Source organism: Hyperolius riggenbachi, chromosome 12 (assembly GCF_040937935.1).
Source record: "Hyperolius riggenbachi isolate aHypRig1 chromosome 12, aHypRig1.pri, whole genome shotgun sequence".
NCBI classification, from domain to species: domain Eukaryota; kingdom Metazoa; phylum Chordata; class Amphibia; order Anura; family Hyperoliidae; genus Hyperolius; species Hyperolius riggenbachi.
In genome coordinates, this window is record NC_090657.1 from 70101803 (window position 1) to 70121716 (window position 19914).

General features: G+C 44.2%; 1 protein-coding gene and 1 long non-coding RNA gene across 13 annotated transcripts in view; one reads left to right on the forward strand and one right to left on the reverse strand.

The window, feature by feature from the left end:
• The window catches only part of LOC137542039 (uncharacterized), a 713380-nt gene that overhangs the window by 9141 nt on the left and 684325 nt on the right, over positions 1–19914 (forward strand). For all 8 annotated transcript variants that reach the window (XR_011025333.1, XR_011025337.1, XR_011025331.1 and 5 more), the window contains exon 3: positions 3559–3641. This is a non-coding gene — a long non-coding RNA (uncharacterized lncRNA). The remainder of the gene's footprint in view (positions 1–3558; positions 3642–19914) is intronic.
• The window catches only part of LOC137542037 (CMP-N-acetylneuraminate-beta-galactosamide-alpha-2,3-sialyltransferase 2-like), a 126296-nt gene that overhangs the window by 2180 nt on the left and 104202 nt on the right, over positions 1–19914 (reverse strand). For all 5 annotated transcript variants that reach the window (XM_068263641.1, XM_068263643.1, XM_068263640.1 and 2 more), the window contains 3 exons: positions 16136–16315; positions 8554–8599; positions 961–1080 (listed from right to left, as the gene is read on the reverse strand). In XM_068263641.1, the coding sequence (XP_068119742.1) occupies positions 961–1080; positions 8554–8599; positions 16136–16315 (346 nt within the window). The remainder of the gene's footprint in view (positions 1–960; positions 1081–8553; positions 8600–16135; positions 16316–19914) is intronic.

A 19914-nucleotide genomic window follows, 5' to 3' on the forward strand; every position in this document is an offset into this window, starting at 1 on the left:
CCACCTATACTAATTTCATATTATGACTTTATTCTGTAGTGTAGAATACATTTACAATATTAAAGGGATTTTCCCACATAATGAAGTACGTTCAGATTTGTGAAGCAATAGATGTTTAAGTACCTTGACTGCAACTCATAGAGCAAACACCGGCACCAGTATGCAGCAGGGACGGATCAACCGGTGTGTGGGATACCCGCAGTGTGCTCTCATGCAGCAGCAAACATCAAAGAAATGAGGGATAGCGAGGCACTGCTCCTGGAAAAACCCTTTAATCCAGTTGAGCAGACACAGTGGTTATGAGCAGTGGGGGTACAAAGCCTGACAGCTGTTTCGCAAGGACAAACCTTGCTTCTTCAGAGGCAAAACATGACTGCAATTCATATTTCACAGCTGTGTCTTTGTGCAAATACAAAAACTAGACAGCCGTGGTACTGCAAAAACTACTGTCACTTGTATTTCTTCCTGCCATATCATGCTGGACATATATTGTTTCCTGCCTTATCTTCTCTTGATGGGGTAACACAGAAAATAAAGCCTGTTCTCATAATGCAGGCAAAGCCAGCAGCAAGTACTGTTATGTGCTGTGAAAGGTCTTAGGTATATAGGACCTTTCACAGCATATAACAGTACTTGCTGCTGAGCCTGCATTATGAGAACGGGGTTTGTCCTCACAGCACAAAGAGTCGAGATCTCAACTGTTAGCACAGCCTAACTAATCAAGGAGTAGGGGACCACGTTGCTTGCCTTTTAGTGACGGAAAAGATTTGTACATGCACTCTAAAATATCCTATCCAGTCAACTTTTTGAACAAAACACTACCTAATACGTGTTGCTCTCCCTATTAGCTACTTGCTACTAGGGTTATCCCAGTAGCCTATATTTCGTTCTATTGCCCCTTTAAGTATAGAAAAAGTTAAATTTGAAGTTTTCATATACATTATCATAAGATAGTCCCACCTCATCACATATATGTAAAGCAAAGAAGACAGCCAGCATTCCAGTGGATGGATATCTTCCATGATGATGGGTCCAATAATCGTGGATGTATTTAAAAAAAGTTGGATTAAAAATTAACACCTGGGAATGAAGAAGAAGGGTTTTAAACAGTAGGCATTAATGTACACCTGAAGTGAAATAAAGGGATGAGATAAACAACTGTAGCTTTTGTTCTAATCCTAGGACTTTCCCATAATGCCATAGATTTGTTTTTGTACTGTACTCTAAGATTTAAATTTCCACTTTTTTTATATCAATCATTTTTTTTTAATTTAAAGTGGACCTGAACTCTTGCATATGACAGAAGGAAAACAGAGAGAAATGCACCTAGTATGTACTTAGAGAGTTTATGCCGTCTAATTACCCCTCATTTGTGTCTAATCATTAGTTGTAATTTGATCTCTCCCCTGTGTCACATGACTGTCGTGGCAGATAAGCTCATTTGAAAGCACAGAATGTTAACAATATGTCTGCTTCCATGAAAGCATGAAGTAGAAACATTGCAGTTTTATTGCAGGATTTGTATCAGCTGTAACAAAGAAATGTTTGTTTGTTTGTTTTTTAAAAGAAGTTCTGAGTTCAGGTCCACTTTAAATTTCCACATTTAAAGTTTTACTATCTCAGGTACATGACACCAGTTTTGTAATGTTTTTCTGCTCCTATACAGAGAAATCTTTAACTACTGAATTTATGATCTGTTTCCTGCTCTCAAATGTGTTGTTCTCAGACACACATGCCCTTGTTCAATTAAAGAGAACCCGAGCTCTGACAAGCTGTTTGTCAGCAGCGTGGCTGTGATTTATGAAGGATTGCAGAGTGCAGGGGGACCTTAGTGGGGTTTGGGATAGCAACAGAGGCTGGGCTGTATAGGCAGATCCAGCCTCTGTATGCAGATAACATTCTTTAAACACACCTCGGGTTCTCTTTAAAGAACACCTGAAGTGAGAGGGATATGAAGGCTGCCATATTTCCTTTTAAATAAAACCAGTAGCTTGGCTATTTTGCTGGTCCTCTGTCTTTTAATACTCTTAGCCATAGACCCTGAACAAGCATGAAAGATCAGATATTTGACTGCAGTTTGACTGGATTTGCCTCATGCTTGTTTCAGGTGTGTCACTGAGACACTACTGCAGCCAAAGTGATCTGCAGAACAACAGGCAACAGGTATTGTTTAAAAGGAAATAAATATGGCCGCTGCCATATCCCTCCCTGACTTCTCATTCTTCACTCGTATTCTTTACCTTTTAACCAGCATTTACATCGCAAAAAAGAAAAAAGCAACACAGCTTAGCTCTAAAGGTGGCCACACACCATACAATTTTTAAAATATCTGTTCAATTTAAGAATTGCAATCAATTTTTCAGACTGATTGTAACATTTTAAAAATCTGACCAATGTACCACACACCTATGTTCAATTTTTTCCTCAATTATGATGAAAATGATTGGAAACTCAGAGAAAATTGCTAGGGTGTGTATATTAATAAATTAGCAATCCAACACACACCATACAATCTTTAGTAGAAAGATACAATCTTTAGTAGAGATTGAAGAGAAATATCTGGCATTCCGGATCGATTTAAATCGAAAAAAACGGGAAATCCGATCGGATTTTTCAGTCGAATGAAAAAAAAAGCTTTCGATTTCTTCGAGAGATACGATCATTTTTATCGAATTACTGTAAAATCGGATCATTTTATTGTATCGTGTGTGGCCACCTTAAGTCGGATTGGATCACTGAATGTCAGCACACCAAAGTTCTGCAGAATGGTTTGTCGCTAGACGCCGGAGTAACATGCACATCGCCTGTTGGCAAGTGCTATATAGTAGAATCGATTGGATATTGGTTCATTGTTATTGCCCTTGGAAAAGTGACGCTACGACGTTCCTTAATGTTGGATTTTCATTTTGCTGTTTCATCAAACTGCTTTGCAGAACTTTGGTTTGCCGACATTCAGTGGTTTGATCTGTTGAAGCACGGTGGAGTTGTACTGAGCACCCATCTAGATTATTGGTGCAAACCATGCTTTATCTAAGTAGGATTTGGACTGTGCACAAACTTGTTTATCTCAGCATGTTGCACGTCGCTTCAGGTACCTTTAAAAGCTAATGTCAATTAAAAAAAAAACAGATACCTAAGGAGGAGGAAGACTCTGGGTCCTACAGACCTTTCCCGTTCCTCTAACGGTCCCCTCGTTCACCCCCGTTTGAATCCCCCACCGCAGGAGGCTTCCTGAAGACAGGCAGCTCTGCAGTGCGCCTGCGTAGGTGTGCGACAGAGCTCGCTCATGCAGGTGCAGTTTGTAGCCGCCTTTCTTCGGGAGCACTTGGGCTCCTGAAGACTTCCAAAGCCTCCTGCGGCGGCAAAGAGCAGTATTTCATACTGCTGCTGGGGGTGACAGCGTTGAAACGCGGGGTCCGCAAGAGTTATGGGAAGGCTCTATAAGACCCAGAGCCCTCCCCCTCCTTAGGTAAGTATCTGATTTTTTTTTATCCACTTGACATTCACTTTAAATGAACATAAACTGCCAACCCACTAAAAGTGATATTGCACTTACAGGTGGAAGCTGGAAGGAAAAGTCACCAACTGGATTATTAAAGAGAGCGTGAGGCAGCATAAAAAAAAACAAAAAAAAAAAACAGGTAATTACCACGTCATCCTCCAGACCACCACCACTGTTGGGGACCCTCTTTAAGTTCACACCTGCACTTCTCTTCATGCACGAGCATGGCTGTGCTGCACCTGCGCTAGTACGGTTGTGCTTGTGCACCAAGCCAAAGCCACTTGTATACAAGCGGCTTTGGCTTTATGCCCAGACATGGCCTTACTCATGCAGGCACAATATGGCCATGCTCATACACAGCGGAGAGCATGGCCATGCAAGAATATCTGATTAGCTCTTTTTCGATTTGTTCTGCAACAGTGGGGGCCAGAAGGATGTGGAAAGTCTCTGCAGATTAATTTATTAGTAAAATGCTGCCTCGTGTCTTGCATTCTCTTATGTTTGCGCAGGAACTACCAGGCACATGCAGGAGGTGTGGTCACCAGAACCACGCCTGTGGTCACTGAGCCCTACTGATCACTACCTACACATAAGGATGTCACCTAGCTTTATTGAGCAGCTAAAACCACAGTAAAGCAGTGTCATGAGTGGTAATAAGAGCACCATTGATAATGTACCGCATATAATACCGACATGCCAGTAAGAGGAGATGCTATACGATGATGTTGGGGGACTGTGCTAGTGTGTTTAATCTCAGTAATCTGAGCTGTTAAGCCCCCTCTACACCATGCAATTCCCCATGCGTTCGTTCAAATTCGATTTGATCGAATAAATCCAACATGTCCGATAGGGATTCGATAGGTAGTGTGGTCAATTTTGCATTGATAACTATACAAAATCGATCACGCTACTGACCTAATCGTGATCGAATTCCGATGGCATATGTCGGATTTAACCGATCCAATCAAATTCGATCGATCTCGTGCGGAATTGCATGGTGTAGAGGGAGCTTAACATAGCACCCAGCATTGAGCTGAATTTGTGGGGGTTATCTTATATGACAGACAATCATCATGCCTTTTCCTTGTTATCCTCGGCCTTAGTAACTGCATTTACTTGCATGTTGAAATGGCAGTTTGTGCGACAAGTTCATTAAACTTTCCAGTGTGGCATCGCCTGCACTCTCCCCGTGGGTGAGGATTTCAAGCAGTGTTGACATCCTTTAATTGGCACTTGTGAAATGCATCCATGTACCAATTAGCTGACTGTGTGCCCGGGGTGAGGTTCCTTCAGTGAATAACCTATGAATACACACACTCTATATAAAACAGATCATCAGGGCCGGATTTGTACTTTTACCACCCAGGGCCACTGTCAGCAGCCACACCCCTCCAGTATAGGTAGCCTGCAGTATAGGTAGCCCATTGACCTTTCCCTCTAGTATAGGCAGACAGATGACCCTCCCCCCACCTTCAGTATAGATAGACAGAAAACCCTTCCCCCTTTCCTCCTCCAGTTTAGATAGCCCTTCCTTCTAGTATTAGAAGTCAGATGACCCTCCCCCACTTCCGTATAGATAGCCTGGTGAGTGACCTCCCTCCCTCCCTCCCTCCAGTATAGGTAGTTAGGTGACCCCCCCCCACCCCCCGCCCCAGTATAGTCTGCTGCCCACCCGCCCTTGACCCTGCGGTGCCCTAGGCCATGGCCTATGTGACCTTGGCTTAAATCCGGACCTGCAAATCAACAGTAGTAATGGAACTGGAAGCCACTACAGCTTTTACTCCAATGCTTTAATAACCAATAGCAGTGCCAGCTTCATGGAGTATCATGGCGTGTGAGTGGCATGGCTGACTGGGTACTACATTCACACACATATCACTCTATTTACTGGACAGGATGGGACCCATTTAAGTTTTAATTGCTCAGGTTGTTGAAGTTGTGGGGCTTTGATGCTGGCAGACCTTCTTGTTATGTCTTGTCTCTTGCTACAATGTCACTATTAATAACATTTTGCATTTTCACTGGTAGCAGGAAGTTTAAATACAATAGTGGTATTTATGGGAAATTTGGCCGTCCGCAGCAACCAATAAATAGGGTGCTGGGCCATGGGCATCCAAATTACTCCTCAATGCAGCTTGAAAATAGATCAAATGAAGTCAAGATTAACAAAAACAAGAAGGAAAGGGGGCGACATTAGGAAGGACTCATTTTGTTTACAAAACTGCACAAGTACATACAGTGTGTTTTATTAACAAGAACCACAAGTAAGATTAAAACACCATTAAAAACAATCTACAGAGATAAATCCTACTAATATTATAAATGGGAAAGTTCGGATGTTTGGAGGTTTGTTACTCGATCACGCAAAAATGGCTGAACGGATATGAATGAAATTTGGCACACACATAGTACATTACCTGGAATAACATATAGGATACTTTTTATTCCCATAACCAAAAAGTGGGCAGAGAAAAATACCAATTTCACTGGGAAAATGTAAACGGCAGCAATTCTTACACTGTTAATGGAAGGGTTCTCAAACTTTGCACAGTTGGTCGTTGGGTGACTGGGATTAATATTTAGAAAAGTGGGTGGAGCCTACAAAAGCCAGTCGAAAAATTCACCTATTGATTTTTCTAGGGTAATATGTATTGCTGCCAGTCTTGCACTGTTAATGGCACAAGCTTCAAACCTGTTATAGCTGGTCATTGTGTGACTGGGGCTCAAATTCAGAAAAGGGGGTCGAGCTGATCAGATTTGTTTCATTTCAATGCAAATTATTGATGCTAAAGACCGCAAAGCTCACAAACTAGGTCATTGAGTAACTGAGTAATTGTGTGTTAGGGTTAGAAAAAGTGGGCGCAGCCAACACCAGCCATATACATACCTGGGCAATGCTGGGTCATCAGTGGGCGGAGACAAATACATATTTCACTGGGAAAATGTAAACTGCAGGCATTCTTACACTGTTAATGGCAGGGTTCTCAAACTTTGCACTGTTGGTCACCGAGTGACTGCCATTCTTGCGCTGTTAATGGCACAAGCCTAAAACCTGGTATAGTTGGTCATTGGGTGACCAGGATTCAAATTTAGAAAAGGGGGTGGAGCCACAGCCAAGCAGATTTGTTTCATTTCAATACAAATGATTGATGCCAAAGACTGCAATGCTCACAAACTAGGTAATTGAACAATTGAGTAACTGTGTGTTAAAACACAATAATTCAGCTTCCAGCAATTGCTGGAAGCCAAATTATTTCATTTCCCACCATCCATGGCGGCCTGTAGGGGGAATAGTATTTAGGGCGGCCGGGAACTTGTGCAGCAGCAGGATCAGCCATATACTGGCTGTATCCTGCGCCCAAGTCTCCAGCGCCGATGTTATATGTATCCCCATTGCTCAATTATTGCTATTTATAATTATGGGTATACTTTATTTTTTTTTAATAATATGGCATACTTTCCTTTTATAAAAACATGCACCATTGGAGAGTCACGAGGGCAGGTTTGAGAAACACTGGGCTAAACTGAGGCCCAAAAAAGGGACATGTGCCGAGGTAGATAAATAGTACTTAGGCTAAACTAAGTCTCAAGAAAGGGGCATGTGCGGAGGTAGGTAGATAGATATGCTAAACTGAGGGACAAGAAAGGGACATGTGCAGAAGTAGATAGTACTTAGGCTAAACTGAGGTACAACAACGGGAAATGTGGGGAGGTAGATAGATAGGCTAATCTGAGGTCCAAGAAAGGGACATGTACGGAGGTAGATAGTATTTAGGCTAACCTGAGGCTCACGAAAGGGACATGTGTGGCGGTAGATAGATAGGCTAAACTGAGGCTCAACAAAGGGAAATGTGCAGAGGTAGATAGATAGGCTAAACTAAGGTCCAAGAAAGGGATATGTTCGGAGGTAGATAGGTAGATAGGCTAAACTGAGGCCCAAGAAAGAGACATGTGCAGAGGTAGATAAATAGTACTTAGGCTAAACTAAGTCTCAAAAAAGGGGCATGTGCTGAGGTAGGTAGATATGCTAAACTGAGGGACAAGAAAGGGACATGTGCAGAGGTATATAGTACTTAGGCTAAACTGAGGCTCACGAAAGGGATGTGTGGAGGTAGATAGATAGGCTAAATTGAGGCTCAACAAAGGGAAATGTGCAGAGGTACATAGATAGGCTAAACTGAAGCCTGACAAAGGGGCATGCAGAAGTAGATAGAAAGGCTAAACTGGGGCCCAAGAAAAGAGACATGTGCGGAGGTGGATAGATACGCTAAACTGAGGCCCAAGCATGTGCGGAGGTAGATAGATAGGCTAAACTGAGGCCCAAGAAAGGGACATGTGCGGAAGTAGATACCTAGTGCTTAGGCTAAACTAGGGCCCAAGAAAAGAGGCATGTGCGGAGGTAGATAGTTGAGCTAAACTGAGGGCCAAGAAAAGGACATGTGCGGAAGTAGATAGATAGTAAGGGCCTGTTCAGACTATGCGCGTTCCTAGACGTTTTCAGGGAACACGTACGGGTACCAAAAACGCATAGGAACGGCTCCTAATGCTTTTGAATGGGCTAGTTCACATGTATGCGTATGAGACGCATACGTTTCTCATCCGCATTGCTGCACGCAGTTCTGTGCGTCACGCATAGAAACGGACGCAATGAAAGTCTATGGACGCGTATCAAAAACGCGTACTATTGCGTTTTTAGCGTCCTTTTCCTCTGCGGTTCCCATAATTCTTTTTTTTCCCCTGGGTCATGTGTGTGTGCAAAACGCAATAGAATACGCATTAGAACGCAAGAAAAACGCATGCGTTTTTCAACTTGCGTTTCTTTGATTTTAAACGCATTCTTCATACGCAGATAGTCTGAACAGGCCCTTAGGCTAAACTGGGGCCCAAGAAAAGTGACATGTGCAGAGGTGAACAATTATGTGCTGTAAAGTTATGCTGGAGCACAATAACAAGGTAGGAAGTGGCTAGTAACTAGTATACTGAGTATTTGCTATCGGATGTATTTATACATGTTTGTTAGTTCTCCTATTTAGTTGTGCATCAGAGCTCACCTTGTCCTTATCCGCTTTGATATACTGCTTTACTCTTGTGTATGTACTGCAATGAAAGAAGAAAGGACAGTATTATTCATCACAACTCAATCACATTTTAAGTAGTAGGAAGTGAGAGTCCTGCTGCACCACCCATTGAACCACTCGAACTACCTTTATATAGTTAAAAGTAAAGGAAACAGATGCACCAAAACAGAGTAACATGGGTTAAAAACGGTTTCAAAGGGAGGAAGTGGTGGACTTATCTCCTTGTAGTCAGAGACTAAGGGCCTGTTTCCTCTACACGCAGATTGGATGCAGAATGGATGCAGAAAAACTGACTTCAATGAGTGCCTATGGGCCTGTTTCCACTAAACGCGATTTTTCTGATGCAGATTTTTCCATAGGCATTAATTGGAGTCAGTTTTTCTGCATCCGTTCTGCATCCAATCTGCATCAAATCTGCGTGTAGTGGAAGCAGGCCCTTAAAGTCAACTTTCAAAAGTGGTTCTTTATTTAATAAGGAAAAAAAATGAAAAAATGTGACATCAACACAAATTCCACTATGAAGCGTTTCGTGGGCATCCCCGCTTCCTCAGGTAACATAAGTGGAGCATCTGTACATCCAAGCAATACCAGCCTGGTGCCTCCGTCTACCTGGAGGTAAGTCATCTCTGTGTCCGTTTTAAATGTTTTTTTAACACATTTTCCTCTTTTGGTGCCCGTTTCCTTTATGTTTATTTCTACTGTTATCCACCCTGGATGGAGGAGTGTATTTCTGAACATTCTCCAGCTACAGAGAGCGACAGGGTCAGTTTTCCTTTCTGTCAGTGGTTGCTCTGTCGTAACCTACCTATGTGATTATTACTCTTAAGGTGCCCATATATTAGACGCTGTATGGGCAGATCGACCAAGAGACAGATCTTTCGCTGATCGAATCTGATTGGAGAGAGATCTGTTGGCTGCCCATACACCACAGGCCGATTCATGCTGAAATCGATCAGGAATCAGCATTGTAACTCCGCATCCACCGTCTCGCCAGTCTGATGCTACCCCCTAATGTTAACTGTGCCCTTCCTGTTGCCCAGTGCACTATACATTACCTGTCTGTCCATATCTGGCTCCGGGCTCCATTCTCCATCCATACACGCCCCCACGGGGTTGCCGGAGTAACGTGGGTGTGTGACGTCGCACACGCACCCGTGTGTACGCCGGCAACCATGTGGGGCGTGTGTGTATAGATGGAGGATGTAGCCCGGAGCCAGCGGTGGACACGGACGGACAGGTAGCTGATGGTGTAATGGTTAAGGGCTCTGCCTCTGACACAGGAGACCAGGGTTCGAATCTCGGCTCTGCCTGTTCAGTAAGCCAGCACTAATTCAGTAGGAGACCTTTGGCAAGTCTCCCTTACACTGCTACTGCCAATAGAGCGCGCCCTAGTGGCTGCTGCTCTGCTCTGGCGCTTTGAGTCCGCAAGGAGAAAAGCGCAATATAAATGTTATTTGTCTTGTCTTGTCTTGTAATGTAAAGTGCACTGGGTGGGCATTTAGAACATTACACGGACAACGTTGGGGGTTTTGCCGCACATTCCGATATCACCCTTAGTGCTGCGCATCTGACTGATCACGACGATCCCATATCTTGCAGCATGTCCAATCGACATGCTCGGCTCAAAATTGGTCACATCGCCGATCGGGCATGCACTTGGCGGCACCGATTTCCATAATTTGATATTTATTATCGGATAGGATGGTAGATCGCCACCAAGTTGCTAGATGTATGTGTACCTTTGAACCATTTAAATTGTTTCCTTGATCACAACCGACTACACTATATTAGGCTCTCAGTTCCCTCTCCCCAATTTTTTTCGTACCTCTATATATAGCGCAGGTTGTGTTTTTTGTTCACTAAAATACATCTTCTATATAGTGTCTCTCCACATGTGAACTCATATTCAGTGAAAAATTATGATATACAACATAGAAAGGGCAGGGGAGTTAACAGGGTTTATTTATTAAGGCTGGGGAACCATGAAGAACATAGAAGATCTTGTCAACCAGGCCAGGCTTTCTTTAGAAGTGTCTGCTATTACGTGGCAGAAGTTTATGAGGTGTAGTCTGGTGTTAGTCATGTAGAAGATCCAAAACCATATGCAGAATTCTAAGACATTTCTGCATCCTGCCTGAAACAGAAACTTGTAAGGAAATTATATTTAGGCATGAAGTGCTTTAGCTGCTGGTTAATTTGTTTGCATTGGCACAGGCCTGAGGAAGGAGCATAGGCTACAAAACATGTTGTCGAGTGCATCATAAACTATTTGCTTATTAATTGTTTGTTACTTTTTTGGAGGTGAGTACCATGCCTACTCTCCTGTTTTTTTTTTTTTTTTACATTAAGTTACCTTTGCATAATAGTTGTAATCTTGGGTGCCTCTAGTACAGGGGTGTCAAACTAAAATAGTCAGTGGGCCGAAAAATAAAAAAAAAAACTTTTAGTTATCTACAGTTAGGGCCCATTTACATAGACTCTGGTGCAGAGTGGTAAGCGTATTTGAAATACGAGCGCCAAGGAAAATCGGGCGCAGGGAGACTGCTGACAGAATATCGGTACATAAAAAGTGTGTAAAATATCAGCAAATGTTACTGATATTTTACTATAGCTAAACCTAACCCTATTCTCACAGAGAGCCTTCCCCCTCCTATCACCCTTCTAGACACCTACCCCCCTTTCTCCCCAAACACCTTTCCTGATGCCTAACTCTTACCACCCTTCTGCACAAACACTCCTACTGATGCCTAACCTCAATCAAACATACAAACACTTCTTCCGAGCCCCCATAAAGTTTGTGGTCCCTCTGTCTTGCCCTTTTCCCTTCTTCACGAATCTCAACTGGGCATTTACAATTGTTTCCAAACCACACATAAGTAGAGCACTGCCGCCTGCAATTGCCGTTCACAGGCACGTTGGAAGAGGGCGTGTGGAGAGGACAGAGTATGGGCCTTTGCTATGACTGAGTTCACTCAGAGCTTTGAACAGGGAGAGGTGAAAGAAGTACCAGGATGGGGGGGTTGGGGCTTCGGCTAAGCTGAGGGGCAACAGAGCTTATGGTTGCGTGGAAGAAGCCCCAGGTATGGCCTCTGTGTAATTTTTTTCTTAATTTGTGTACTTTTTAAATAAGCACTTTGGAATTGGTGTAATAATATTCCCCCTGTTATAGCAGAGATTTCCGTTAATCTGCATACTGTTTTCTCCTTCCTTGAAAGATTGCTGAAAACATCCTTTCTGCTACGGAGAACACTTTATATCAGGGGTCTCAAACTCGCGGCCCGCGCGCCATTTGCGGCCCTCGATACAATATTTTGTGGCCCTCGCCAGCAAAAGCTTCCTTATAGTTCGCTTCAGTGCTCCCAAGCAATACGCTGCATCTCCGCCGCTAAACGAGGGCTGCAGAGCCCCCAAATCGCCCGGGGGGCAATCCGCCAGCATTTCCTGGAAGGGGCAGAGCTTTCGCCGCACAGATCGCCGCCTCTCCCCGCCCCTCTCTGTGAAGGAAGAGTGAGAGGGGTGGGCAGAGGCGGCGATGCGCCGCAATTGTGAAATTCCTTGTGCGGCCCAGCCTCATCCTGACTTTGCCTCCTGCGGCCCCCAGGTAAATTGAGTTTGAGACCACTGCTTTATATGGTGTGAGATAAACTGAAGTCTCACATTTCCTTTTGTGTTCACACTGAAAAGCTGTTTATCTAGAAATCATAAAATTGTCTGAGAAAAGCTTTTTATCATGGCGGGTGTAATGCAAATAGCCTGTTATCTACAGACACTTTCAAATAGGTGAGTCTTTCAGTGGGCTAGACAGAATAGTTAACCAAATGATAATGGTGATAACTTGCACCTAAAAAAATAAATAAAAGCAGACCACAACTTCCTCTCTGCTCTAAAAGATACACAACAACATAATCTTTAAGGTGGCCATACACTTAAAGATTTGCAGCAGATTCGACCATCAGATTTCTGTCAGATGCCTGTCAAGTCAAATCCGACAGGAATCTATCGGATGTGTGCCACACACTAGGAACAGATTTCCAATAGGTTTCAGGATGAAATCTATTGGAAATCGATCTAAATGCATTATTGGACCATTATGCTGGGAATACTCGCTGCGTCCCCGCTCTTCCGCACGTGGATCGATTACCGCTCGTCCCCGCTGGCGCTTCTTATCAGCTGCTCGATTCCCTGCCATTATCCGCCGGTGGGGATCGAGCGGGCGGGGGTCGAGTGGCTTGATCGGGCCAGCTGAATATTATCAGCTGTCCGGATCAGCTGGTCGATACACGGTACAGAAACGTACCGTGTATCCCCAGCATTAGATCCAATGCAACTCTATGGGCCATCGATCTGCTGCCAGCAGCAGATCAACCTAGGTTTTCCATCCTGTCAGATAGATCAAAATCGGCCGCAAACCGATCGATTGGCTGATTTCATAGAATCAATTTCCGATCGATCAATCTATTCCATAGAATCGATCGATCAATGAAATCGACCAGTGTATGGGCCTCTTTATAGAAAAACATTTCTTTACAGCTGCTACAAATCCTACAATAAATCTGCCACATTTTACTTCCCGCTTTGATGGAAGCACACATATAATTAACATCCTGTGCTTTCAAATTAGCTTGCCTGCCACTACAGTCAGCTGACACGTGGAAAAATCTAATTATAACTTGTGATTACACACAGATGAGGGGGAATTAGTCCTCCTCCAACTTCACTTCACTTCCTGTCCCCTGTGACAAGGAAGTTCAAACAGTGTATGGGAAGTGTATGGGTACCTTTAGAGAACTGCATCCTGTATGTATTTAGAGAGTTTAGCCTGTCTAATGAAGTGAGAGACTGCAGGGACTGGCGCTGGGGGACAGGTAATATATAGCGGCTGGCCAGGGGAGCAGGGGCAGAGAGGCAGGCGGAAGCTGCAGTTCCACAGGTCGTGAATCGATTTCATGCTGAAATCTACACTGTATGGGCAGCCAATAGTTCCCTCTGTGATCAGATTAGATCAGAGAGGGATCTATCTGTTGGTCGATCTGGTGGCAATCGACCAGTGTATGGCTGCCGTATGTTTTCCTTCTGTGCAAGAGTTCAGGTCCACTTTTAATGCTGTTGCCTTGCAGGGATCAGGTTGTATCCATCAGGCGACTATTCCAGGGCTGTTGCTGTACAGACACATCACTAGTCTGCAGGCTAGCGACATGTATGTTATGGGGGGGGGGGGGGGGGAGGCTCCAGTGCACTGGTTAAGAGCTCTGCCTCTGACACAGGAGACCTGGGTTTGAGTATCGGCTCTGCTTGTTCAATAAGTAGCACCTGTTCAGTAGGAGACCTTGAGCAAGACTCCCTAACACTGTTACTGCCCATACAGCACATCCTAGTGGTTGTAGCTCTGGTGCTTTTGAGTCCACCAGGAGAAAAGCGCAACATAAATGTTAAAAATGTTATTAGTCCAAGACCGAAAAATGAGAGTACTAAATTGTTGCAACTTAGTTGTTAAGCCCGTCCCTGACCATACGCTTCTAGACCCACTCAGCAGTGCTCACTGTTTTTCAGTTCAATATCTATCTGAATGTTCTCTTTGGTTTGTGTGGGGATTCCTGCCACATCTTAAAAACATACAGATAAGGTAACTGTACTTTTCCACTCCTCCCCCCCCAGAAAATTGGCCTAAAGGGGCCCATACACTGGTCGATTTCAGCCATCGATTGATGGCCGATCGACCGCTCTGATCCAATTGGCTAGAAATCGATGCAGCAGGAAACATGATCAATCAGCGATCGATTGATTTCCGACCGATTTCGATTGATTTACTTGATCCGTCAAGGCGGAAAGTCTTGGTCGATCGGCAGCTGGCAGCAGACGATGTCCCATAGAGTTGCATTGGATCGAATGGTGCAATGATGCATTTATTCTGAAATCTATTGGAAATCTGTTCCTTGTATGTGGCACACATCAGATACATTCCTGTCAGACTCAACTTGACAGGCATCTGACAGGAATCTATCTGATGGTCGAATCTGCTGCAAATGTATAAGTGTATGGCCACCTTTAAGCTGGCCATACACTGGCCCGATTTGCCGCCGTTTCGACAGCAGATTCGATCACTGGGATCGAATCTGCTGCCAATCGTTCGCGCTACACGCCGAATTTCGATCCTTTTCGTCCAATCCCGTCGATCGCTCCGTGCGGAAAATTAGCGTCGATCGCCCGCGGGTAGGGAGCGCGTCGCTAGTGGCGTTCGAGTACCCGACGACCGACGCAATAGAGCCGCATACATTACCTGCTCCGCCGGCACGACTACCCCCGGTCACCGCTGCTCCGTGTCCGCGCTGGTCTCCGACATGCTTCAGTTCCTCCTGCCCGGCAGGAAGTTTAAACAGTAGAGGGCGCTCTACTGTTTAAACTTCCTGCCGGGCAGGAAGAAGTGAAGCATGCCGGGGCCGGAGACCAGAGCGGAGACGGAGCAGCGGTGACCTGGGGACTGGAGTCGCGCCGGCGGAGCAGGTAATGTATGCGGGCGGGGGGGGGCAGCAGCACCACCACCACCACAACAGATTGTGATCGGTTTCAGGCTGAAATCGGTTCACAATCTGTTTGCAGTAAAGGCAGCCATACGATCCCTCTCTGATCAGATTCGATCAGATAGGGATCTGTCAGTTGGTCGAATCTGATGGCAAATCGACCAGTGTATGGCTACCTTTAGACTATATTAGGAACATAATACTGTAGTAGTAGGGACATTAGACTACAGTATGAGTCAGTAATATCACTATGTAGTGCTGTAGAGGATATCAGTGCTATATAGAGGGACAATAAATACTGTATATTCCGGCGTATAAGACGACCCCCCAAATTTTCCAGTTAAAATATGGAGTTTGAGATATACTCACCATATAAGACTACCCCTCTTCCAACGCACACCATATAAAAATAAAATAAAAATCATATACTGGTGCTATGTATGAACAGATACTGGTGCTGTACTGTATGTGGTACCCAGTATATAACAGTATACAGGCGATTGACTGGTTGGATTGGTCATTTCTCCCTGTCCCTAAGTGGATTGGTCAGCTCTCCTTGTCTACCTGTTTATCAGAGCAGTATGGAAGAATAAAACACGCCTCTTTCACCCTTCTGGCCCACCCTTGTATCCTATTTACCTCCTTCTCTGTCTCTCAGATCTCGCAGGTGCGCCTGCACCACTTCACTAGAGTCCTCAGCAACAACATCTGAAAGGCGGTAACAGAATAGGGCGTATCACCTGGCAACAATGACACCCGGTGTATAAGACGACCCCTGACTTTTTAGAAGATTTTCAAGGGTTAAAAAGTAGTCTTATACGCCAGAATATACAGTAAATAATGGTTTCATACACTATCCTTCGGGTTATGCCCCTTTAGCACTATGGATGAGAAACTGACAGAGACATTGTCAGACCAAATATCACAAGAGACTTTTCATGAGCTAGAATGCTGAACTATACTATAAAACAATTACTGGTAGTCATCTTCTGCAGTAATACAGCAGGTGCAGAATTATTTCATTATTGGATACTTACAACTTGATTTCTCCTGTAGAAAGTGCACTAGTAATCCACTTCAGGTCTTGCAGCTTGAATGGCACCAGGACTAAGTGGACTCCAGGTGAAAGGTGCATGGCACTTTCTGGGTACATGAAATGGTGGGTGGTCCTGGAGCCCACATCTGCTTCAAAACCAGAGGTGAGAGCCCTGTTCATCCTGGAAGAAATGTAAATCGGGTTCTCATGGTTAGAAGAGACTTCACACTGCTAGTTTTCATCAGTGTAGACCTGGTGGATCTCAGACTTTGCTGTTTTGTGCTCGCTCCCTTTTGCTAGACTCTTTTCTGTAACGAAGAAGGTTTTACTGCTTTATTAACCCAGGCTATCTCAATAAGGGTTGCCTGTAATTCCAGGGTTCCTGAAGGTCTTTCCAGGGGTTCCCTGGCATTTTCCCCTCCCATGACTGCCACAGTCAATGAGGCAGTCACGGGCTGAGAACGTTTCAAAACTACAGCTTTGGCTCCTCTGTGTCTTCTTCACTTATTGTATGTCCACCCCGAATGTGCTAGGTGTGGAGTATAATAGAGCACTGTATAATAGGGGATACTGTATAAGGAAGGAGCTCATTAATAAAAATCGAATAGGGAGGCAGTATAACGAGCAGCACCATTATAAGGAGTAGTGTATTAAGGAGTACTGTTATATGGGAGCACTATAAGTGTGAGGTCTATAGCAAGATACACTAAAATGTGCTAGTATCAAAGGAAACACTGTAAGGATGAAATAACCACACCTACATTAACTTTAAAAGACCATGCATCCTGCAAATAAAACCCCACTCCCCCAGCCAGTGCAGGGTTTCCTTGAGATCCCCCAAATTATTTGAAGTGTTCCCCCAGGGTTAAAAGGTTGAGAAAGGCTGATTAACCCATCTACAGGGTATAAAATGAGACCAGTAGTAAAGACAGCTTTATAATGGTCCCTAAGCAAACAGTTTGACTTCTTGTTGGTACTTATAGGCACATGTCAGATGTGCTTTGCCAAAAGCTGTTGTCGCTCTTACAAAGGCCTGGACTCCATGTGAACAAGCGTTTCCTACACAAAACAGCCATCATGTAAGGTGCCCCTGCACCCACACCTTGTACCCCTTGGATAAGTCATCTGCAATACCGGCAATAGCCCACAGAGGCCCCTTTGTGATGACAGCTTTTGGTAAAGAATATCTGATACTTCTGTGGATTACATATAAAAGCACATGTATATACCCGGATGTTGCCCGTCTAGCTTCCTTATAGAAGAATTGATGCTCGCTTTCATTAACTTCACTTCGGAGCACGTCTGACCCATGTGTGGAGGGCATTGACTCTTCAGGGGGATTTGTTTTGTAAACCACTAACATACATCTGTGTTAGTGAGTGCCAAAGTTTTACTTTTTTTCTAATTGAACACAAATAGTCACATCCCTGTAGTCATCTTGCTCTGGTACTACTCAGGGAGGGTTTAGGGGAAATTGGGCCCTGCGCAAACAATCAACTAATGTATTGCCAACTTAAAGTTGTAGTAGCCTTCACAACCCTCTACTTGGGGAAGAAGAAGAATACAAAAGAAGAAGAATCCTCTTTATGCAGCTTGGAATTGGACAAAAATCATTAACTGCCACATTTGATTGATTCCACTCCAAGCTGCATATATTTACATAAAATTAGCATAAAATCTTCATTAACTTGATATTTTTATCATCTTATTATCTCTGTAGATAACATTATTTTGGTAAAGGATTCATATTTTACCCTCACTTTTACATTTTGCAGCTTTTTCAAAGTAAAGTTATGTTTGACAGAGATTTTGTGGGCAGACGTTGCAGTTCACGTGGCGAGACATTTACAACACCTGTAAAATCAAAAATTTTCCATGTTCAAAGCTAATTTTCAGCAGATGAGAACATTTTTTTTCTAACAGCGGTCATAAATATTACTGCATATTATTTAATCGTGTTATTTTTCAGTCTGTGACCGTTCTATTTTCCCTCCGACATCTGGTGATGATTTAGGAAGGGCGCACCCAGCTGTGATATAAAAACACTTTCCATAATTATCACTTGAATTTGTGTAAATGGCTATAATTATGGCCGAGGCTGGAAAAGGGCACTTACGGGCGTTACTTGTCCTAAGCCAACAAGTCTCCTTCTTTGGCTAAGCCAGCCAATCACATCTCTCTTTCAGAACAAGTTTGCCAGGGAAGGATCTGCTTGGTTATTCTGGGCAATAGAATTTTTTCCTCCAGTTTTTGTACACATCAACATGGTGATTCATACCTTCATTATAGGCTAGAGACATAAACACTGCAAATTTACAGCAAGAAAGGCACCGCTTCTGGGATTTGTTCCTGTTTCAGAAACGTTTTTTATTATTGCAAATGTCCCTTAAAGGGAACCTGAAGTGAGATGTACTGTATATGAAGGCTGCCATATTTATTTCCTTTTAAACAATACAAGATGCCTGACAGTCTTGCTTATTAGAGATGTGGCGAACAGTTCCCGAACCATTCGCCGGCAAACATCTCTGAATCCCTGGGGGGTTTACTACTTCTGGGTCGCTCTGACCCGGAGTAGTACGCCCGCACTGCCCGGCAGAGCGCGTCCTAGATCGCGCTCCTGTTGCCGGGCACTTTCTGCGCATGTGCGTGACGTCATGAACGACGTCACGCTCATGCGCAGAGAGTGCCCGGCAACAGGAGCGCGATCTAGGACGCGCTCCGCCGGGCAGCGCAGGTGTACTACTCCGGGTCAGAGCGACCCGGAAGTAGTAAACCCCCCAGAGATGTTCGCCACATCACTGTTGCTTATCTTTTTGGCTGCAGTAGTGTCTGAATCACACACCTGAAACAAGCATGCAGCTAACCTCGTCAGATTTTTGTCAGAAACATCTGACCTACATGCTTGTTCAGATTCTAGAGGCAGAGGATCAGCAGGACAGCAAGGCAACTGGTATGGTTTAAAATTAAATGAATATGACAGTCTACTTTAGGCCGGTTTTACATCTATTTTTTGCGTTGCGGTCGGGATGTGATGCCCGTGCCGTCTCCCACCGCAATTTGCAGGAAGTACATCACTCAGATTCCCTGGGATTTGTGTGTATGCTGCGACACACTGCGCTCCATCGTTTACACTACACGTGTCACCCATAGACTACCATTACCCCAAGCACTGTGCGTTAAAGAGTTCTACTTACATTATAAATGTACTGCACTGTCCACATCCTGTGAATTTTATAAAGGAAAGGCAGAGAATCCTATTCTAGACAGTTTCCATCTTGGTTACCTTTGAATGAAGCTAATCTTGACATCATTTCCTCCCTCACTCTTTTAGGACTGGTTCACACGGGCGTCTGCTGAGCTTTTGCTTGGCATTGCGTTCAAACGCCAGCGTTTAAACGCCAGCGTTTAAAAGCTAGCTTTTGAAAGCTTTTGAAAAGCGTTCAAGGCTAGCAGTTCTGGTCTCTGCTATTGTTTCCTCGCGTTTACTGCCTCTGAAAGCAGCATGTTGCTTTTGAGACTAGACGCAACGCTGGGATCTACTGCCAGGCTTTCATGAAAGCCTGCAAAAGCCAGCTCTAAACGCTCCCATTCACTTGCATGGGATGGCAGTAGATCCCAAAAAACGCTGCGTCTGAAACGCTGCGTTAAACGCCACAAAAACGCCCGTCTGAACCAGCCCTTATTCTCCTCTTGCTAATTGTGTATGCATTACACGCCCACCTTCCAGAGTCTTCAGACACTCCCACTGAGGTCTATACTAGGAAGTACACTGTCTTATGT